This window comes from Polyodon spathula, chromosome 16 (genome assembly GCF_017654505.1).
Source record: "Polyodon spathula isolate WHYD16114869_AA chromosome 16, ASM1765450v1, whole genome shotgun sequence".
In the NCBI taxonomy this organism is placed as follows: domain Eukaryota; kingdom Metazoa; phylum Chordata; class Actinopteri; order Acipenseriformes; family Polyodontidae; genus Polyodon; species Polyodon spathula.
In genome coordinates this window covers 21,241,331-21,263,830 of record NC_054549.1, presented here as the reverse complement: position 1 = coordinate 21,263,830, position 22,500 = coordinate 21,241,331, and the positions used below count along the sequence as shown (strand labels likewise).

Here is a 22,500-nt window from a genome sequence, read left to right as displayed (position 1 = left end):
GTGACTGTGTCAGCTCGTGTTTCTGAGTGTGTGTGTGTGTGTGTGTCTCTGTGTCTGTTTCTGCCGTGTTGTGGGGACACCTGACTGTTTCACAGAACAAGACTGACAAACACGAACTGTGTCTGACTCACAGAGAGTCTGTGTCTCTTTGTGCGTGTGTGTCTCTGTGTGTGTGTGGGTTTGCATTTTGAAACTTCGTCTCTTGATTTGATGAAGTTACTGAAATGCTGGTGCTTGTGTTGCAATTTTGTTCTGATGTTTGTAAAGATGAGCTGATTGTGAGTTTCAACATGAGATCGAGAGATCGATCAAGAGTCATGTAAACACAGTTTGTTGGAAAATGTGTCAGAATATTCCAAAAGTCAGTTTTCGGAAAACAGCACCTAGAAATTTTCAAATAAATTCTGAAAACTAACATCTTGTTTATCATGTAAACACACTTTTCCGTGTGTTGTTTCCAAAACTTTCGCTTGATTTGACTAAGCGGGCTGTCACTTAGTATTGCAAGTCGAACTGCACTCTCTGTAAAACACGTTTATTCCTTCAGATATATTACCAAAGTTCAGTTTTAAGACTCTGTACTTATCTTCTGTGTCTGATCTAAAACAAAATATTACTTATTTATTATGCTCCCGTTATGTATTATTATATTACTTATTATTATAATTATTATGAACCTTTATTATTCCTGTCAGACGTATGCACGTCCATTTCTCTAGTTAGGGATAAGGTAATAGATTTGTTAAAGTCTGTATTTGTTAATAGCCCACAGTGAAGCAGCAAATGTTTTCCAGCTTTGACGTGAGAATTTAAAATAATGTCTGCAAAAGAAACTGGTAATACAGAAGAGGATGAGCTGCAGGAAAGGCAGATTGCAGATGGTGGGGAATCTGAATCGAGGTGCAGGACAGGAATCTTTGAATTTAAGACCTGACCCTTGGATACAGAACGGTCTCCGTTCTATCGCAGAAATATCTTCGGCTACTGGAGTACACGCGAAAGCATCCTGCGTTTCCCGAAAACTTCAATCCGTGTATACAGCTGAATTCTAGTTGGATTTTTCTATCGTTAAGCGTGTAAACGCAGAAAAGTGACCTTTTTAAGAAAATCCTTTTTTGGTGATTCTTGGTGGTAAATCGGCCTCTCGACCTTGCGAGGCGCTACTAACAGCAAGAGAATACTCCAGACTACTTGACCTGACACTTCATCGCAAGGGTGAAAAAGAAGGAAGTCTGGGAACAGTATCACGTTGACCCAGAGGGCAAATGATGTGGTGGATCTTCAGAAGCAGCTGCAGTCGTTCACCAAGAGGTCAGGAGGTACAGCTGGGGGTCGAAGCGATGTTTGGTTCTGTTATTGACCAGGAAGGACCTGTACTCTTGGTGAAATAAATGAACAAATAAATGAATTAATTGCAGCCCCTGACTCGCTGTGTGGGTGACCCTGAGCGAGTCACTGAACCTCCTTGTGCTGCGTCTTTGGGGTGAGACGTTCTTGTGAGTGACTGTGCAGCTGATGCATAGCTCACACACCCTAGTCTCGTATCTTGTAAAGCGCTTTGTGATGGTGGTCCGTTATGAAAGGCGCTATATAAAAATAAAGATTATTATTATAAGTTGTGAGTGTTGGTTTGTCCCGTCTGTTTGTAATCACTAGATGGCTAACGCGTTCGGGAGCTGTCTGCAGAGGGCAGCACAAACCCAGAACAGCACTTCACTTGTACCACTGTTAAACTGTGTGTTTAGTGCGGGGATACAAGAACAGGACTATTATTTCAGGACCAGCCCAGGGATTCTAAGTGTAAGTGACACACGCCGCTGTATTACTTGCCAGCATTATTATAGTCTGTTTGTTTCGCAGTCAGGCACTTGACTTTAAAAATAAAGAAAGAAACCTTTTGCACCTGGATTAGAATAGTCTATTGGTTCTTTAATTGCCTGCACATGATCAGCTACTTTGGCTGTGTACACACAAAAGTGTAATTACAAACGGCACTCGCTGTGTTTGTGTGCTGTACACACACACACACACCTGTCGTTGCTGAACCGAGCGCACTCCCCGTTTCAACAAACCACTGAACTCGGGCCACGGCGATCGCGAGGGTTTGTGTCACCACACGGAGGCAGTGTTCCTGTTTGTGCTTTTGCAAGCCCTGTAGGTAATTGACTGGGGGCTCGTCAAGCACAGCTCTGCTGTCTTCTGCAAAACCAGCAGAGGAGCCGTTTCACGGAAACACTGGGGCGATCTTCCGACCAGACTGGTGCTGGGAACGACTTGAGTGGTTTGCAAGTGACTGGATTGAAAATGTGCGCATGACAGAGGAGACGTATCTGCACCTTTGCCGTTTAACCCTTAGCGGTCCATTTGTTCAGCGCTTGTCAGGCACGTTGGGTCCAATTTATTTTACACACACTGTTTTCCCCACAGTAAAACAAATTTAAAAGGCACTGAATCGCAAACAGACACTCAGTACTGCATCTCCAGCCAAGCCCCACCCCTTGTTCTCTGTATTTTTCACATGCCTCTCTATAGACGTGCATACTGATAAACCCTCTCCTGATCACTCGTTTTATCACCAGACTCCTCAGTAGTGTGATCCGAGTCATTATTTTATTACTATAACATCTCAAAAAGCTCTGCAGATGTCTGTGATATTCTTTGAGCGCTGGATGCAGAAGCAGCTCTCTCCTTTGTTTGTGTCCGTGTTTTCTCTGGTGCAGGGGCTGTGTGTGGCTCAGACACGCCCCCCCCTTTTTTTTTGGCTCCCCTCGGTGTCACTTGGCCATTGAAAGGAGAAAAAAACGACTGGAGACTTGTGTTTGATGTGTGTGTGTGTGAGAGATCAGAGATTTGGATCAGTCCATGCTGCAGTTCCACACTGGCTGAGCTGTCAAAGCAGGTAATCAGCAGTTAAACCAGTTTTCTGTTCAGAAGGAAACACTGTGTGTCAGAACAGGTGTTGCAAGTCATATAGTATTATATAAAATAATGTTTAACTTTATAAAGGCATCTGATAAATAAATGATGATCCTAACATCTTTCTCTCTCTCTCTCTCTCTCTCTCTCTCTCTCTCTCTCTCTCTCTCTAATCAGCTGGCATTAGCCTGGTTTCTGCTTTAAGGAGATCTGAGAGACAGCTACAGGTGCAAGAGAGGAGGAGAGAGTGACAGAGACACTGATGTACACGCAAAATACAGGAAGAGAACATTCTGTCATATCATTAGACTCGCACGCACACACACAGACTACAGGAAGAGAACATTCTATCATATTAGAATCACATACACACACACGCAGTCTGTAAACAAACACAGTCATGGCTTCATCATTGGGGAACAGTGTGGTCGTTATATTGGGATCAACGGTGAGTACAGACAGACAGACAGACACTCAGGCTGGCAGACAGACAGACAGACGGACGGATGCTCAGGCTGGCAGACAGACAGACAGACAGACAGTAAGGTGTGGGGATATTTATAAATGCAGGAGTCTGATTCCCGTCGCTGTGAAATCGATTTTCTGTACTAAACTGAACTTGCGTTTTTTTTAAATGTCATTTTATTTTTCTTGCAGGGTGATCTGGCAAAGAAAAAGATCTACCCCACTCTGTGGTGAGTGCCAGGCTTTGGGTAATTGCTGTGCTCCTGGTACTAAGACATTAATTATTAACACATTAATTATGAATTATTGCAGCACCATGTTACAGTAATGTAAAATCTTAGTAAGTGTGTCTCTGTGTCCGTGTCAGTGTGTGTATCTCGGTGTATCTCTGTGTATCTTAGGTTCACAGCAGAGACCACAGCTCAGTTTCAGAGACATAGAGTCTGTAGACTCATAAAGTTTCAGATGCTCTAGAGTCATAGAAGATTCATGTCCCTCCCCGTCGAGGGCTCTCTGAAGTGAAGTCGCTTCTCGGCGAGGGTGTACCCGGGATGCCCCTGCTCCCTGAGGACACTCACTTCATCGGCTTCGCTCGCTCCAAACTGACCGTGGAGGACATTCAGAAACAGTGCCAGCCGTACATGAAGGTGAGGGAGAGCAGTCGGGTGGTTCGGCATTGGTGCAAACACTGTATCTAAGCCAGAGAGGCTGGTCTACAGCATGAGTACAATTTACGCACCAAAACAAGTGGTAAAGCATAGGGAAGCATTGTAAAGCACAGAGAGGTCTGGTAAAGCATAGGGAAGCATTGTAAAGCACAGAGAGGTCTGGTAAAGCATAGGGAAGCACTGGAAAGCACAGAGAGGTCTGGTAAAGCATAGGGAAGCATTGTAAAGCACAGAGAGGTCTGGTAAAGCATAGGGAAGCATTGTAAAGCACAGAGAGGCATGGTAAAGCATAGGGAAGCATTGTAAAGCACAGAGAGGTCTGGTAAAGCATAGGGAAGCATTGTAAAGCACAGAGAGGTCTGGTAAAGCATAGGGAAGCATTGTAAAGCACAGAGAGGTCTGGTAAAGCATAGGGAAGCATTGTAAAGCACAGAGAGGTCTGGTAAAGCATAGGGAAGCATTGTAAAGCACATAGAGGTCTGGTAAAGCATAGGGAAGCATTGTAAAGCACAGAGAGGTGTGGTAAAGCATAGGGAAGCATTGTAAAGCACAGAGAGGTCTGGTAAAGCATAGGGAAGCATTGTAAAGCACAGAGAGGTATGGTAAAGCATAGGGAAGCATTGTAAAGCACAGAGAGGTCTGGTAAAGCATAGGGAAGCATTGTAAAGCACAGAGAGGTCTGGTAAAGCATAGGGAAGCATTGTAAAGCACAGAGAGGTCTGGTAAAGCATAGGGAAGCATTGTAAAGCACAGAGAGGTCTGGTAAAGCATAGGGAAGCATTGTAAAGCACAGAGAGGTCTGGTAAAGCATAGGGAAGCATTGTAAAGCACAGAGAGGTCTGGTAAAGCATAGGGAAGCATTGTAAAGCACAGAGAGGTCTGGTAAAGCATAGGGAAGCATTGTAAAGCACAGAGAGGTCTGGTAAAGCATAGGGAAGCATTGTAAAGCACAGAGAGGTCTGGTAAAGCATAGGGAAGCATTGTAAAGCACAGAGAGGTCTGGTAAAGCATAGGGAAGCATTGTAAAGCACAGAGAGGTCTGGTAAAGCATAGGGAAGCATTGTAAAGCACAGAGAGGTCTGGTAAAGCATAGGGAAGCATTGTAAAGCACAGAGAGGTCTGGTGAAGCATAGAGAAGCACTGTAAAGCACAGAGAGGTCTGGTAAAGCATAGGGAAGCATTGTAAAGCACAGAGAGGTCTGGTAAAGCATAGGGAAGCATTGTAAAGCACAGAGAGGTATGGTAAAGCATAGGGAAGCATTGTAAAGCACAGAGAGGTCTGGTAAAGCATAGGGAAGCATTGTAAAGCACAGAGAGGTGTGGTAAAGCATAGGGAAGCATTGTAAAGCACAGAGAGGTATGGTAAAGCATAGGGAAGCATTGTAAAGCACAGAGAGGTCTGGTAAAGCATAGGGAAGCATTGTAAAGCACAGAGAGGTCTGGTAAAGCATAGGGAAGCATTGTAAAGCACAGAGAGGTCTGGTAAAGCATAGGGAAGCATTGTAAAGCACAGAGAGGTCTGGTAAAGCATAGGGAAGCATTGTAAAGCACAGAGAGGTCTGGTAAAGCATAGGGAAGCATTGTAAAGCACAGAGAGGTCTGGTAAAGCATAGGGAAGCATTGTAAAGCACAGAGAGGTCTGGTAAAGCATAGGGAAGCATTGTAAAGCACAGAGAGGTCTGGTAAAGCATAGGGAAGCATTGTAAAGCACAGAGAGGTCTGGTAAAGCATAGGGAAGCATTGTAAAGCACAGAGAGGTCTGGTAAAGCATAGGGAAGCATTGTAAAGCACAGAGAGGTCTGGTAAAGCATAGGGAAGCATTGTAAAGCACAGAGAGGTCTGGTAAAGCATAGGGAAGCATTGTAAAGCACAGAGAGGTGTGGTAAAGCATAGGGAAGCATTGTAAAGCACAGAGAGGTCTGGTAAAGCATAGGGAAGCATTGTAAAGCACAGAGAGGTCTGGTAAAGCACAGGGAAGCATTGTAAAGCACAGAGAGGTCTGGTAAAGCATAGGGAAGCATTGTAAAGCACAGAGAGGTCTGGTAAAGCATAGAGAAGCATTGTAAAGCACAGAGAGGTCTGGTAAAGCATAGGGAAGCATTGTAAAGCACAGAGAGGTCTGGTAAAGCATAGGGAAGCATTGTAAAGCACAGAGAGGTCTGGTAAAGCATAGGGAAGCATTGTAAAGCACAGAAAGGTCTGGTAAAGCATAGGGAAGCATCTGTAAAGCACTGTGTCAGGTATCGGAGGAGGATTCCTCCAAGCTCTCTCAGTTCTTCTCTCGTCACTCCTACCTCTCCGGCGGCTACAACGACCCCGCGGCGTTCCGGCGCCTGAACCGACGCGTGGGGGAGATTCCCAACGGGGACGCGGCCAACCGCCTCTTCTACCTGGCACTGCCCCCGAGCGTGTACGAGGACGTGACCCGCAACATCAGCCTGGAGTGCTTGAGCACCAAGTGAGATACAGACTGACTACAACACTGAGCACCAAGTCAGATACAGACTGACTACAACACTGACCCTGAGCACCGAGTGAGATACAGACTGACTACAACACTGAGAGGTGACCCTGAGCACCAGTGAGATACAGCACTGACTACAACACTGACACTGACCCTGAGCACCGCAGTGAGATACAGACTGACTACAACACTGACACTGACCCTGAGCAAGCAGTGAGATACAGACTGACTGCAACAGACCCTGAGCACCAAGTGAGATACAGACTGACTACAACACTGACACTGAGCACCAAGTGAGATACAGACTGACTACAACACTGACCCTGAGCACCAATAGAGATACAGACTGACTGCAACACTGACCCTGAGCACCAAGTCAGATACAGACTGACTGCAACACTGACCCTGAGCACCAAGTGAGATACAGACTGACTGCAACACTGACCCTGAGCACCAAGTGAGATACAGACTGACTGCAACACTGACCCTGAGCACCAAGTCAGATACAGACTGACTACAACACTGACACTGACCCTGAGCACCAAGTGAGATACAGACTGAAAGCAACACTGACACTGACCCTGAGCACCAAGTCAGATACAGACTGACTACAACACTGACCCTGAGCACCAAGTGAGATACAGACTGACTACAACACTGACCCTGAGCACCGAGTGAGATACAGACTGACTACAACACACTGACCCTGAGCACCAAGTGAGATACAGACTGACTACAACACTGACCCTGAGCACCAAGTCAGATACAGACTGACTGCAACACTGACCCTGAGCACCAAGTGAGATACAGACTGACTAGCAACACTAACCCTGAGCACCAAGTCAGATACAGACTGACTACACTGACCCTGAGCACCAAGTCAGATACAGACTGACTACAAACACTGACCCTGAGCACCAAGTGAGATACAGACTGACTACAACACTGACACTGACCCTGAGCACCAAGTCAGATACAGACTGACTACAACACTGACCCTGAGCACCGAGTGAGATACAGACTGACTACAACACTGACACTGACCCTGAGCACCAAGTGAGATACAAACTGACTACAACACTGACACTGACCCTGAGCACCAAGTGAGATACAGACTGACTACAACACTGACCCTGAGCACCAAGTCAGATACAGACTGACTACAACACTGACCCTGAGCACCGAGTGAGATACAGACTGACTACAACACTGACCCTGAGCACCGAGTGAGATACAGACTGACTGCAACACTGACCCTGAGCACCAAGTCAGATACAGACTGACTACAACACTGACACTGACCCTGAGCACCAAGTGAGATACAGACTGACTGCAACACTGACCCTGAGCACCAAGTGAGATACAGACTGACTACAACACTGACCCTGAGCACCAAGTGAGATACAGACTGACTACAACACTGACCCTGAGCACCAAGTGAGATACAAACTGACTACAACACTGACACTGACCCTGAGCACCGAGTGAGATACAGACTGACTGCAACACTGACCCTGAGCACCAAGTCAGATACAGACTGACTACAACACTGACACTGACCCTGAGCACCAAGTGAGATACAGACTGACTGCAACACTGACCCTGAGCACCAAGTGAGATACAGACTGACTACAACAACACTGACCCTGAGCACCAAGTGAGATACAGACTGACTATAACACTGACCCTGAGCACCAAGTCAGATACAGACTGACTATAACACTGACCCTGAGCACCAAGTCAGATACAGACTGACTGCAACACTGACCCTGAGCACCAAGTCAGATACAGACTGACTACAACACTGACACTGACCCTGAGCACCAAGTGAGATACAGACTGACTACAACACTGAGCACCAAGTATCCACATCCTTTACCCTAACCCTGACACACTACCCTACCCTATTCCCTCTTGGTCGTCATAATGAATATTCCCTCTCTGTTCCCAGGGGCTGGAATCGTGTGATTGTGGAGAAGCCCTTCGGGAAGGACCTGCAGAGTTCGGACCAGCTTTCCAACCACCTGTCCTCCCTGTTCAAAGAGGAGCAAATCTACCGCATTGATCATTACCTGGGCAAAGAGATGGTGCAGAACCTCATGGTGCTGAGGTGAGAGAGGGGACTGGGGGGGAGTGAGTGGGATGAGGGGAGGAGGGGATTGAGTGAGGGGAGGAGGAAAGTAGAGAGGGAGTGGAGTGAGGGGAGGGGGAAATCTACCGCATTGATCATTACCTTGGCAAAGAGATGGGGGGAGAGGAGAGGAGAGGAGAGGAGAGACATTTTGACCTCTTTTTTGCTTCCTCAGGTTTGGGAATCGGATCTTCGGCCCGATCTGGAACCGGGACAGTATCTCCTGCGTGGTCCTGACCTTCAAAGAGCCGTTCGGGACCGAGGGGAGAGGGGGGTACTTCGACGAATTCGGGATAATCAGGTGAGGAGAGAAAGAGACAGCGAGGCTGTGCTAGTGTAAGACACTAGATCAGAAGCTTATATGCTGGGCTGCTGTAGTTTTACTGTTAGAAGTAAGCACTCTCTCCTCCCCTCTCTCCTCTCTCTTCCTCTCCTCTCTTTCAGGGATGTGATGCAGAATCACCTGCTTCAGATGTTGTGTCTCGTTGCCATGGAGAAGCCTGCCTCGACCAACTCTGATGATGTCAGAGATGAGAAGGTAATGAGCTGAGCCACACGCTGAGCCACACGCTGAGACACACGCTGAGCTACACACAGCACTTTAATTGCCCTCTCTCTCTCTCTCTCTCCCCCTCCCTCCCTCCCTCTCTCTGCCGCCCCCTGCAGGTGAAGGTGCTGAAGTGCGTGCGGGAGGCATCCTTGGACGATGTGGTTTTGGGGCAGTACACGGGGGACCCCGAGGGGGAGGGGGAAGCTCGGAAGGGTTACCTCGATGACCAGACCGTCCCCAAGGGGTCCCGGACCCCCACCTTCGCCACGGTGGTGCTGTACGTGGAGAATGAGCGCTGGGACGGTGAGGAGGAGGGAGGAGGCGTGTGTGTGTGTGTGTGTGTGCGTGCGTGCTTGTATGTGCGTGTGTGCATGTGTGTGTGTGTGTGTGTGTGTGACCCCCTCCTGTACTGTATTATTCAGGGGTCCCCTTCGTGCTGCGCTGTGGGAAGGCTCTGAACGAGCGCAAGGCGGAGGTGCGGCTGCAGTTCTGCGACGTTCCCGGAGATATCTTCGATCGGCACTGCAAGAGGAACGAGCTTGTGATCCGAGTGCAGCCCAACGAGGCCGTGTACGCAAAGATGATGACCAAGAAACCAGGCATGTTCTTCAACCCAGAGGAGAGCGAACTGGATCTGACCTACGGGAGCAGATACAAGGTGAGGAGAGAGGAGGGGAGGGTAGAGGAGAGGAGAGGGAACTGGACCTGACCTACGGGAGCAGGGATACAAGGTGAGGAGGGGAGAGGAGGGGAGAGGAGAGGAGAGGAGAGGAGAGGAGAGGAGAGGAGAGGAGAACTGGTGGACCTGGACCTCTCTCCTCATACAAGGGGAGAGGAGAGGAGAGGAGAGGACTGGACCTGACCTACGGGAGCAGATACAAGGTGAGGAGAGCAGAGGAGGGGAGAGGAGGGGAGAGGAGAGGAGAGGGAACTGGACCTGACCTACAGGAGCAGATACAAGGTGAGGAGAGGAGAGGAGAGGAGAGGGAACTGGACCTGACCTACGGGAGCAGATACAAGGTGAGGAGAGAGGAGGGGAGAGGAGGGAAGAGGAGAGGAGAGCGAACTGGACCTGACCTACGGGAGCAGATACGAGGAGAGGAGAGGAGAGGAGAGGAGAGGAGAGGAGAGGGAACTGGACCTGACCTACGGGAGCAGATACAAGGTGAGGAGAGAGGAGAGGAGAGGAGAGGAGAGGAGAGCGAACTGGACCTGAGGAGCAGATACAAGGAGAGGAGAGGAGAGGAGAGGAGAGGAGAGTGACCTACGAGAGCAGATACAAGGTGAGGAGAGGAGAGGAGAGGAGAGGAGAGGAGGGGACCTGACCTGAGAGCGATCTTGGACCTGACCTACTGGAGCAGATTGACTGGATGTCCTCGTCTAGGAGAGGGAGAGGAGAGCGAACTGGACCTGACCTACTGGATGCAGATACTTGCCTGTGAGGAGAGGAAAGGAGAGCGAACTACTGGACCTACTCCTGACTCCTAAGGAGAGGAGAGGAGAGGAGAGGAGAGGAGAGGTGACTGGACCTGAGGAGAGGAGAGGAGAGGAGAGGGGAACTGGACCTGACCTACGGGAGCAGATACAAGGTGAGGAGGAGAGGAGAGGAGAGGAGAGGAGAGGAGAGCGAACTGGACCTGACCTACAGGAGCAGATACAAGGTGAGGAGAGGAGAGGAGAGGGAACTGGACCTGACCTACGGGAGCAGATACAAGGTGAGGAGAGAGGAGGGGAGAGGAGGGAAGAGGAGAGGAGAGCGAACTGGACCTGACCTACGGGAGCAGATACAAGGTGAGGAGAGAGAGGAGAGGAGAGGGAAGAGGGGGAGAACGGGAGAGGAGAGGAGAGGAGTGAGGAGAGAGGAGAGGGAGAGGAGAGAGAGGAGAGAGAGGAGAGGAGAGGGAGCAGATACAAGGTGAGGGGAGGAGAGGAACTGGACCTGACCTATGGGAGCAGGAGAGGAGGGAGAGAGGAGAGAGGAGGGGAGGAGAGGGGAGGGGAGAGGAGAGGAGAGGAGAGGAGAGGAGAGGAGAGGGAACTGGACCTGACCTACGGGAGCAGATACAAGGTGAGGAGAGGAGAGGAGAGGAGAGGGGCCTCCTCTCTGGATGCCCTGACCTATCGGCTGGATGCCTCTCGTCTAGGTGAGGAGAGAGGAGATTGAGAGGAGAGGAGAGCGAACTGGACCTACCTAACTGCGGATCTCCAAATGAGGGATAGGGAGGAAGGAGAGGAGAGGAGAAGCGAACTGGACCTGACCTACGGGAGCAGATACAGGAACAGATGAAGGAGAGGAGGGGAGATCTGCAGATGCAAGATAGGAGAGAGGGACCCCTCTCCTGGACTGGACCCTGACCTGCCCTCGGGAGCAGATACAATGTCGGACAAAGGTTGGATGCCCTCGTCTGGAGTAGAGCGAACTGGGAGGAGGATAGAGGAGAGGAGAGGAGAGGAGAGACTGGGACCTACGGGAGCAGATACAAGGTGAGGAGAGAGGAGAGGAGAGAACTGGGACGGGAGCAGATACAAGGAGAGGAGAGGAGAGGAGAGCGAACTGGACCTGACCTATGGGAGCAGATAAAAGGTGAGGAGAGGAGAGGAGAGGAGAGGAAACTGGACCTGACCTACGGGAGCAGAGGTGAGGGGAGGAGAGCGAACTGGGTGGGAGGAGAGGAGAGGAGAGGAGAGGGAACTGGACCTGACCTACGGGAGCAGATGCAAGGTGACTGGAGAGGAGAGGAGAGGCACACACTGAAGCACGCAGCGACACACTAAGACAACACTGTAATAATGTCCTATCACAGTCCTGGGCTCTGCAACTACTCTGCACAGTAACTTTGAGCTACCTTTATATATTTACTGTTTTAACTGGAAGTCTGACCATCCCCCTCCTCACCCCTCTCCCCTCTCCTATCATCTCCCCCTCTCTCCTCTCCCCTCTCCCTCTCTCTCCTTCTCTCAGGATGTGAAGCTCCCCGATGCCTATGAGCGTCTCATTCTCGATGTGTTCTGTGGCAACCAGATGCACTTCGTACGCAGGTGAGCCTTTCTGTGTGTCCCGTCTGTCTCTCTACACCTTTCTTGAGATGTGTCAGTTACAAAATGCAATGAGGTTTCCCTGAGTGTCCACCAGAGGGCAGGCTTCACCCATTCCAGTTTTTACTACCAGCTTGATCAACCCCCAGTGTGTCTAGGCAACAGGCTCAGGTGTGTCTTATTAAAGTCCTAGTGAAACCAGCTCACTGTGTCACTTCCAATAGGACCTCGTTTGTTTGACGTCTCGTCCGAAGGACGGAGCACAAGGAGGTGAAGTGACTTACTCAGGGTCACACACACACACACAGCGAGTCAGTGGCTGAGCCGGGATTTGAACCTCCTGGTATCAAGACCCCTTTTCTCTAAGCGCTGGGTCCACCGAGCCTCGTAATTGATTTTCCTGTCTGTCTGTCTGTCTCTCAGTGATGAGCTGCGGGAGGCTTGGAGAATCTTCACCCCCCTCCTCCACAGGATCGAGTCGGAGAACATCTTGCCTGTTCCCTACACCTACGGGAGGTAAGAGAGCTCCACTACACGAAACACAGACATTTAATACAGTGGCAAACTCTTCAACAAGAACAAAAACGTCTGCTTGGAATTAAGTTTCTATTAGTATTTCTGTTGGAGAAAGACTTCTAGTGGAAACGCTTGCCATTGTCTGCTTGACTCACTCTCTTCTAGTTTCAATAAAGCTGATGAAGGCACTAGAGCCCAAACGCTGGTGTGCTTGACTCAGTCTCTAATAGGAACGTGATCTCAATGCATTTTTATTATCTTGATTTCCCATCAAGACCGGCTGCATTTTTCTAAGAATTTCTCAGAGCAGGTCGGGAGAGATGAGTTCAACTTGAGTTTTTTTTTGGTTTTGTTTTTTTAATTAGAGTCACGCTTGCGGCCTCTTTCATTTTCAAAGTTTGAACGTCAAGTCACCCTATCCCTCGGAACAGCCAATCTGCTGCTGGGTTTCAAAAAAAAAAATTGAGAGACAGATAAGCAATGTGAATTTCCTTCAGCTTGCAGTGAAGCTGGAATGAGAGTACATAGTGTACCCTGTCAGAGGGAGGGAGGGGGGAGGGTAAGGTTTTAAGAAACGGGGAAAGAAAAGTCACTCTTAGTTTTAACTCTTTGTGTCCTGGGTTCTTGTAGTGGCTAATGCCTTCATCAGTGTTATTGAAACTAGAAGAGACTGAGTCAAGCAGACCAGCGTTTGGGCTCTAGTGCCTTCATCAGTCTTATTGATACTGCTTTTAAAAGAAATACTCTGTTTGAAGGTGGCTAATTCTCTCTCTCTCTCTCTTCTCTCTTTCTATCTCTCCTCTCTCTCAGTCGAGGCCCAGTTGAAGCTGATGAGTTGTTGAACAAAGTCGGCTTTCGTTACGAAGGGACCTACAAGTGGGTCAATCCACACAAGCTGTGAGCCGGAACCAGAACTACGCGGCTAGAACTATACATACACACACACACACACACAGACACAGAGAGGCAAAGAGACACACACATACACAGACACAGAGAGGCAAAGAGACACACACAACAGGAGCATACCAAACACACACACAAATTTCTTCAGCTTTCAAATCAGTATTTCATACTGCAGAGCCAGGATTTGCTACCAGTCTAAAAAAGCACTTAAACACTCGAGAGAGAGAGAGTGTCTGTGGGTGTCTTAGTGTCTTTGTGTGTCTTAGTGTCTGCATGTGTGTGTGTGTGTGTGTGTGTGTGTGTGTGTGTGCGTGTGTGCAAAGCGAATTGTTTACATGACTCATTCTGTGGGTCAGGATTGCATTCCTTATGTGTTTGAGTGCTTGTATAACGAGATCGCTTCACGAATCTGATTGGACTGTATCTTTACATCCTCGAATCTGATTGGACTGTATCTTTACATCCTCGACACACATGTTCGTGTCCAGCCTCGCTCCCTCTCCGTTTCTTTTTTTTGGTTTGCGGTCCAATAGAATGATTTGCTTAAAATAAATGTAAAAAAAAAAAAAAAGAATATTATTAATCATTTCAATGTGGGCTTAAATTTCCAGTTTTTATTTTGTACGAGTTATATGAAACGGCATTGGTGCTTACATGGTAATCATGTCATTTTTATGTGTTTATTGGTCTAGTTTGGGTTGTTGTACAATATTATACAGGGGTACCCCCCCATGAACGATCCAATCGTTCTTCCTAGAGGGGTACCCCCTGATTTGATTCTACATTCCAACAGTTGCAAACAGTGCGGTTTTGAAGGCGCTTGTTGGTACAAAATACGTTTGGTTGAATGTTGAAGTACTGTAGTGAAAAAGAAAAAATAAAATTCTTAATAATAACAATAAAAAGCTTTTGCTTTATAATAAATAAATAGTGTTCTTGTGTGTTTTGTTTTGTTGAATTACAGTCTCCAGGTCCAGTCCTAGGTTTTAACTCGGGTGTTGGTACAGGACTCGTGTGCAGTTCTGCTGCCCTGAAACTCGCACCCTTGTTTGCCTTTTTAAGAAGTATTAACTGAATGCGCTCACCGACGTGTTGAAAGCGAACCCAGATAAGCTGTCCTTCCCTAACCTTTGCAACTGAGTGCCAGTCAGTGGTTGTTAACTTCGGACTGTTTTCACAGCCGATCAGGAACTTTCCGCTCATCCACGGGGCTGATGTTGCTGCTGGACTGCCGAATATCATAGCAGACCTCTCTCTCTGTGCTTTACAATGCTTCCCTGTGCTTTACCATACCTCTCTGTGCTTTACAATGCTTCCCTGTGCTTTACCAGACCTCTCTGTGCTTTACAATGCTTCCCTGTGCTTTACCATACCTCTCTGTGCTTTACAATGCTTCCCTGTGCTTTACAATGCTTCCCTGTGCTTTACCAGACCTCTCTGTGCTTTACAATGCTTCCCTGTGCTTTACCAGACCTCTCTGTGCTTTACAATGCTTCCCTGTGCTTTACCAGACCTCTCTGTGCTTTACAATGCTTCCCTATGCTTTATCAGACCTCTCTGTGCTTTACAATGCTTCCCTGTGCTTTATCAGACCTCTCTGTGCTTTATTACACTGTGGTGACACTTTTATGAGGGTTAAAACCCTTAAACATTTTTAACCCCAAAGTTTTTAAAAGGCTTAATAAAAAAGTTAAACATTTTTTTAAAAACATTTTTTTTCTTATTGGTGATCAGGCCCTGGGAGTGATCCCACCCAAAAATTCACTAACAATTCAGAGGTTAACAAGTCACTAACACGAACTAAATCACGGACCCAACAGTAACAACACACTGGGTTTTCCCCATTGTTGTGGGGGAACCCCCCTCTAGGGGGGAGTGTGGACTTGGGGGGGGTTCTGAGTGCGTCACAAATTTCAGCTCAACTGGTCAACTGGTTTAATCCTTTGAGACACACAGAACAATACAAATTAAATATAGCTTTCTTACACATGGGTCAATGACTCAGAGAAATGAAACACCTAGTCTACAAATCCACTTTACAAGAAAGAGCAGGGTCAGGACACATTGAAATACACACAGACAGACACACACACAGAGACAGACTGGGACATACACACACACAGAGACAGACTGGGACATACAGACAGACACACATAGACTGAGACAGACAGAGACAGACAGACTGGGACACGGAGATAGACACACACAGAGACAGACTGGGACATACAGATACACATAGACAGAGACAGACTGTGACACAGACAGACTGAGCTACACTGAGACACACAGTCACTGAACAAGAGAGCGAGAGAAAACAAAACCAGGTTACACAACATTTAAAACTTGGCCTTTTATTTAACATGACAAGAGAACTGTGGGTAAAGAAATCCTTAAATGTGTCCCATCCCTTTACAAGAGAGTCCAAAAATAAAACTCTTACTAAAAATAATAACAACACTTCAGCAATACAACTGCAGGGCAGGGGTCAAATAGCTGCTTAAAAAGACCATATAATATTTCAGAAACACATAGTTTTGCATCACCCAGAATTGTAGGATTTAGAAAGATAGATAGAGAACATCATTTAGATTTTTTAAATTAACATTATGTAATCAAAGAAACTACAAAAAATGATATTGCAATATATATATATATATATATATTATATATATATATATATATATATATATAATATATTATATATGTACACTAAGTTATACAATTTGTTCCCTTGTAACTTAGTCGTCGAAAGCAGCTGACATACTTCGACTGTATGAACTCAGTGAAGGGGGGGGGGGGGGGGGGGGGGGTGATGCTAAACTTTTGGACAGAGCTGGATAAAAACGTTCACTAAAGTTTTCCATGGTATATTTGCAGAGTAAGTTTGAATGTGACCGTGCTTTTCCTGAGCTGCGAGTGCTGTGCTGTTCATAGCGCTGAAACGCCAACAATTCAGACACTAACACAATCATTGCGTTTCTTTAACAAATCATTTTTAAATTGTGTGGAAATGGCTTGCCAATGAGAGGGCTTGGTCCAACTCTATAACCCCTTCTTCCGGGTGTCTGTGTTACTAATTCAATATTTACATTGTTCGGAACCTTTAACAAAAAATAATTGTAAAGAAAACTCCTTAAGTGCTTAAAACAATTAAAAAAAAAAAACTGTTTTTAAATTAAAAACTTGAACCAAAAAGAAAATGGAAAGGTTAGTAACGGCTAGTGTTTCTCTCTCCTGCCAGACTGTCTCCCCTTTTAATAAATCAACACATTCAGAATTTCTAAACTTATACATTTAATTAAGACAATTTGCCATTTTTTTCCCCCTTCATTTCATTTCTTAGAACTCCAGCAGACTAAATTAAAAAAGATTCACTTTTTAAAAGGATAATAATAATAATAATAATAATAATAATATTATTATAATAATGAATACACATCTACTTAACGATACCTGCAAATCTCTCTCAAACATACCTCTGTTACAATATATTATGCAGAGCAAGGATCACGGTGAGTTATTGCCAGTTCTTCTCTGCTATACTTTACATGCTGTTATAAATACCCATCATTATTGAAATGGGTGTTTTAGCACTGCTAGGAGGCTGTGTGGTCCAGTGGTTAAAGTCCAGGGCCTGTAACCAGAAAGTTGCGGGTTCAAATCCCCCCTCTGCCCCTGACTGATATGCTGTGTGTGACCCTGAGCATGTGACTGGTACTGTGTCCTGTGTGATGATGAGATGTTAAATCAATGTCCTGTTGTGAGTGACTCTGCATATAATGTGCAGTTCACAGCCTGCCTCTGGGAAGCGCTTTGTGATGGTGGTCTGCTTATTAAAAATAAAGATATTATTATTATTAATATTATTACAAATACACACTCCCTCATTTCTGAGCAAGGGTTGCCAAGGGCACCGGACAAGCTCTGAGGGGCTGAACGGACTCCTCTCTGCCTCTCTCCCTCTTTGTCCCTCTCTCTCTCTCTCTATGTCCCTCTGCCTCTATCTCTCTCCATCCCTCTCGCTCTGTCTCGTTCAGGAGTTTTCTTGGGCTTGTCTGTGTGTTTGCACGGAGGGTCCCGGTTCCTCTCCTCTTTATTTCTAGTACAAGAGATGAGATCCTCTCCTCTTTATTTATAGTACATGAGCCGAGATCCTCTCCTCTTTCCCTGTGATGATTCAATTCCCCGAGCGAAGAGCCTGATCAACTGGCAGTGGACCCTGGAGAGAGAAATAAACGAGTCGTTCATTGAACCAGTCCAGACGCAGGACAGACGCAACCATTCAAGCCACGACTTGAACCCAGCATTGAAGCAGCCGTGTCCTCATTTGAAGACGAGTTAACTGGCACCATTTCTAACTCTAACTATATTGCTTAAATATAACTAAAGCTACATTCTGAAAAGAGTTTAGTTTCATTCAGCTGCAGGCAGACAGACAGACACACAGAGCCCCACAATCCTGTTCAGTTTGACGCTACAATATAATTCCTTCTTCTTGGTGTCTGTGTTACTACAGTCAATATTTACATTGTTCTGCACATTAAAAAAATGTAATTTCAGAAAGAAAACTCCTTAAGTGCTTAAAACGTGATTTTTTTTAAAGACAAAATAAGTTATTTCAGGAGATAAATAAGTGCTTTGTTATAAAATAGACCGACTGACAGACAGACAGTCAGACAGACAGACTCCACACAGCCCCAGATTCTCATATCCTCACTCTATGTGTGATAGGAGTCTTATTTCCATCCCGTATGTGTGTGTGCGTAGCTGTAGGTCACACTCACCGTGCGTGGATGGCAGCGTGAGGTACAAGCTCCCCATCGCAGTTCCACTTTGAACGGCTAGGGGGCACTCCGCAGATCCCAGACAGGAAGCTACTTGTCTTGTGCTGGCTGCCCTCCGTTCCTTCCTCTGTCTCCATCCCTTCATTCTCATCCTCTTCTTCATTTTCAGGGAAGAAGTGCAAAGCAGTCACGCGATACACCTCGACAAAGGGCAGGTCAAACTGAGAAAGGAGATTATTATTATTATTATTGAAATGATCAGGAGCCAGGAGTTTGAGCAGGGTTAGAAACTCACACTAGCCCTGCTGCTGCTGCTGCTGCACCCAGTCCTGGGGTTCAGAACTCCCCTCAATGAAGTCTATTATTATTATTATTATTACGATACTATCTATTATTGTTGAAACTTTCCCCTCTAGGGGAGGAAGGGTCACTCTCCCCTCCCCCACTTCCTTCCTCTCCCCTCACCCTCTCTCCCTCTCCTCCTCCGCTCCTCTCTCCTCCCCTCCTCCCCTCTCCCTCCCCCCTCCCCTCGTCCGGAGCAAAAACCTCTACCCCCTCCCCTTCCCTTTCCCGGTCCCAGCTTCTCCCTCTCCCCTCTCCCCCTCCCTCTCCCCTCTCTCTCCCCTTCTCTCTCTCTCTCTCTCCCCCCCCTCCCCTCTCTCCCTCTCCTATCCCCCTCTCTCTCCCTCCCCTCTCCCCTCTATCTCTCCCCCTCTCCCCTCTCTCCTCTCTCTCCCTCTCCCTCTCTCTCCTCTCTCTCTCCCTCTCCTCTCTCCCTCCCCTCTCTTCTCCCCCTCCCCTCTCCCTATCTCCTCCCCCTCTCTCTCCTCTCCCTCCCCTCTCCCTCCCCCCTCCCTCTCTCCCCTCCTCTCTCTCCTCTCCCCTCTAGTCCAGCAAGTAAATGGGGAGGGGAGAAGGGGAAAGGAGAGAGGAGAAGGGAGAACATCCGCCCCTCTCTCCCCTCTCTCCCCTCTCCCCCTCTCCCCCTCTCCCCTCCTCCTCCCCTCTTGTCCTCTCACCTGGTCCTTGTTGTTGGTGTGTCTTCTCAGATGCTCCAGGAACTCTGCTCTCCCGCAGTCCCGAACCAGGATGAGGTCGGCAGTGCCATCTGCAAGGTGGGCGCTGGGTGACAGTCCGCCGGGACTCTTGGGACAAGCGCTGGACATGCAGGTCAGGTTGACCGCCTTGAAAGACCCGGACACTGACCTCCAATCTCCAGGGAGCGAGGCTGAACAGGATGAGACTGAGGAGAGGAGAGAGGAGAATGTCAGTGTGTGTGTGTGTGTGTGTGTGTGTGTGTGTGTGTGTGTGTGTGTGTGTGTGTGTGTGTATCGTTACAGTATCTCTTACCCTGGTACTCACTCAGGCTGGCTCTGGATAGGGAATCAAAGGATGAATCTACTAGACTGCAGAGTCTCTCAGTTGACTCGGAGCAAACCATACACCTGAGAGAGAGAGAGAGAGAGAGAGAGAGAGAGAGAGAGAGAGAGAGAGAGACTTTCATCAGTGTTATTGAAGAGACCGAGTCAAGCAGTATTCATCAGTGTTATAGAAGAGAGTCAAGCAGGCCAGCGTTTGGGCTCTACTCAAACAATCAAACAGACTTGAATCAAGGGGTGCCCTGTTTGGGGGAGGTGCCCTGTTTGGGGGGGTGGGTGCCCTGTTCTCTTACCCAGTTCTGCAGCGTGTGTTGTCGCGCGGGTTCGAACTCTGTGACTCGGCCAGCTGGAAGCGCACGGTGCCTTTATAACTGCGATTGCTCAGAAACATCTTTAAACCTGCAGAGATACACAGGAGCACGCACAGGGGTTACTGGACACCGAGCACGCACAGGGGTTACTGCACACCGAGCACGCACAGGGGTTACTGCACACCGAGCACGCACAGGGGTTACTGCACACCGAGCACGCACAGGGGTTACTGCACACCGAGCACGCACAGGGGTTACTGCACACCGAGCACGCACAGGGGTTACTGCACACCGAGCACGCACAGGGGTTACTGGACACCGAGCACGCACAGGGGTTACTGCACACCGAGCACGCACAGGGGTTACTGGACACCGAGCACGCACAGGGGTTACTGGACACCGAGCACGCACAGGGGTTACTGCACACCGAGCACGCACAGGGGTTACTGCACACCGAGCACGCACAGGGGTTACTGCACACCGAGCACGCACAGGGGTTACTGGACACCGAGCACGCACAGGGGTTACTGCACACCGAGCACGCACAGGGGTTACTGCACACCGAGCACGCACAGGGGTTACTGCACACCGAGCACGCACAGGGGTTACTGCACACCGAGCACGCACAGGGGTTACTGGACACCGAGCACGCACAGGGGTTACTGCACACCGAGCACGCACAGGGGTTACTGCACACCGAGCACGCACAGGGGTTACTGCACACCGAGCACGCACAGGGGTTACTGCACACCGAGCACGCACAGGGGTTACTGCACACCGAGCACGCACAGGGGTTACTGCACACCGAGCACGCACAGGGGTTACTGCACACCGAGCACGCACAGGGGTTACTGCACACCGAGCACGCACAGGGGTTACTGCACACGCAGGATGAATATACTGTATACAAATACACACACGCAGCCATGATGAATACACACACACACACCACTACATTACCAAACTGCACACTGGCACATAATTTGTGCATCATTGGCCTTTTGCACTGTTTTCAAATCTACTTGACCCTACCTCTACTCTCCTCTCTCTCTCTCTCTCTCTCTCTCTCTCTCTCTTCCCTCGCTCTACCTCTCTCTCTCTCTCACCTGAGTAGTCGTATCTGATTGGTCCCATCCACCTGTTCCTGTCGCTGTCTGCCAGCACGTCTCCATAGAAACCGTAGCCCACCAAGGAGACAGAGTATTTCAGCAGCCTCTTCCTGTGATGCACGGAACACACATCCAGGGGCTGGCTGTCTCCTAGCAACCAATCAACCAAATAAACAAACCAACAAACAAAGATAAATAGTTATAAAATGTTCATAGAATTTGATATTGATGAGATCCAGCCCTATGAAATGTCTTTATAATATACAGCACTAGACCCTGATATTGATGAGATCCAGCCCTATGAAATATCTTTATAATATACAGCACTAGACCTTGATATTGATGTGATCCAGCCCTCTGAAATGTCTTTATAATATACAGCACTAGACCCTGATATTGATGAGATCCAGCCCTCTGAAATGTCTTTATAATATACAGCACTAGACCCTGATATTGATGAGATCCAGCCCTCTGAAATGTCTTTATAATATACAGCACTAGACCCTGATATTGATGAGATCCAGCCCTCTGAAATGTCTTTATAATATACAGCACTAGACCCTGATATTGATGCGATCCAGCCCTCTGAAATGTCTTTATAATATACAGCACTAGACCCTGATATTGATGGGATCCAGCCCTCTGAAATGTCTTTATAATATACAGCACTAGACCCTGATATTGATGAGATCCAGCCCTCTGAAATGTCTTTATAATATACAGCACTAGACCCTGATATTGATGAGATCCAGCCCTCTGAAATGTCTTTATAATATACAGCACTAGACCCTTACCTATAATAATGTGCAGTGCGGAGGTGATGGGATCGTTCACTCCCACAGTGGCAAAACACACACAGTCTGTTGAGCCTGAAAACCAAAAAAAAAAAAAAAAGTATATATTTATATATATTACTCATAGAACGCAGTTGGACGGCGAATATGAAGACAATATCGCAAGTGTGCTCGAACCCCAACCTGCTGGAATGATTCCGATTCTGAGTGAGGAGCTCTCCAGGGTTGCCTCGGGGTCATGTTCCGAAATCCCCGCCTCCCACTGAGTTCGACCAATCAGGCCGTGCATCAGCTCGCTGAACATTCCGTCTCCGCCCACACATACCAGCCTAGAGCAGAAAACATAAACCAGTCAAACATCAAGTCACGCAGACCAGCGTTTGGGCTCTAGTGCCTTCATCAGTGTTACTGAAACTAGAAGAGACTGAGTCAAGCAGACCAGCGTTTGGGCTCTAGTGCCTTCATCAGTGT

The 22,500-nt window shown here is 47.8% G+C and overlaps 3 protein-coding genes across 4 annotated transcripts in view; 1 reads left to right on the top strand and 2 right to left on the bottom strand.

The window, feature by feature from the left end:
- ikbkg (inhibitor of nuclear factor kappa B kinase regulatory subunit gamma) overlaps nt 1–1,484 on the bottom strand; it is a 20,342-nt gene extending 18,858 nt beyond the window's left edge. Inside the window, exon 1 of the mRNA XM_041274459.1 lies at nt 1,462–1,484. The gene's annotated coding sequence lies outside the window, so the exon portion shown is untranslated. The remainder of the gene's footprint in view (nt 1–1,461) is intronic.
- Nucleotides 1–14,576, top strand: part of LOC121329111 (glucose-6-phosphate 1-dehydrogenase-like) — a 19,991-nt gene extending 5,415 nt beyond the window's left edge. The window contains exons 3-13 of the mRNA XM_041274466.1: nt 3,574–3,614; nt 3,908–4,028; nt 6,290–6,507; nt 8,465–8,623; nt 8,820–8,945; nt 9,089–9,182; nt 9,311–9,497; nt 9,617–9,852; nt 12,157–12,233; nt 12,654–12,746; nt 13,557–14,576. Coding sequence (XP_041130400.1) covers nt 3,574–3,614; nt 3,908–4,028; nt 6,290–6,507; nt 8,465–8,623; nt 8,820–8,945; nt 9,089–9,182; nt 9,311–9,497; nt 9,617–9,852; nt 12,157–12,233; nt 12,654–12,746; nt 13,557–13,647 — 1,443 coding nt within the window. The 3' untranslated portion in view covers nt 13,648–14,576. The remainder of the gene's footprint in view (nt 1–3,573; nt 3,615–3,907; nt 4,029–6,289; nt 6,508–8,464; nt 8,624–8,819; nt 8,946–9,088; nt 9,183–9,310; nt 9,498–9,616; nt 9,853–12,156; nt 12,234–12,653; nt 12,747–13,556) is intronic.
- Nucleotides 14,577–16,447: 1,871 nt separating this feature from the next.
- Nucleotides 16,448–22,500, bottom strand: part of zgc:158263 (ceramide kinase family protein) — a 13,913-nt gene continuing 7,860 nt past the window's right edge. Inside the window, exons 6-13 of one of the 2 annotated variants that reach the window (XM_041274463.1) lie at nt 22,213–22,358; nt 22,030–22,104; nt 21,233–21,385; nt 20,109–20,214; nt 19,787–19,881; nt 19,456–19,679; nt 18,437–18,657; nt 16,448–17,871 (exon numbers count right to left, since the gene is read on the bottom strand). In XM_041274463.1, the coding sequence (XP_041130397.1) occupies nt 17,781–17,871; nt 18,437–18,657; nt 19,456–19,679; nt 19,787–19,881; nt 20,109–20,214; nt 21,233–21,385; nt 22,030–22,104; nt 22,213–22,358 (1,111 nt within the window). In that variant the 3' untranslated portion in view covers nt 16,448–17,780. The remainder of the gene's footprint in view (nt 17,872–18,436; nt 18,658–19,455; nt 19,680–19,786; nt 19,882–20,108; nt 20,215–21,232; nt 21,386–22,029; nt 22,105–22,212; nt 22,359–22,500) is intronic. The other variant, XM_041274465.1, reaches the window with a different exon arrangement.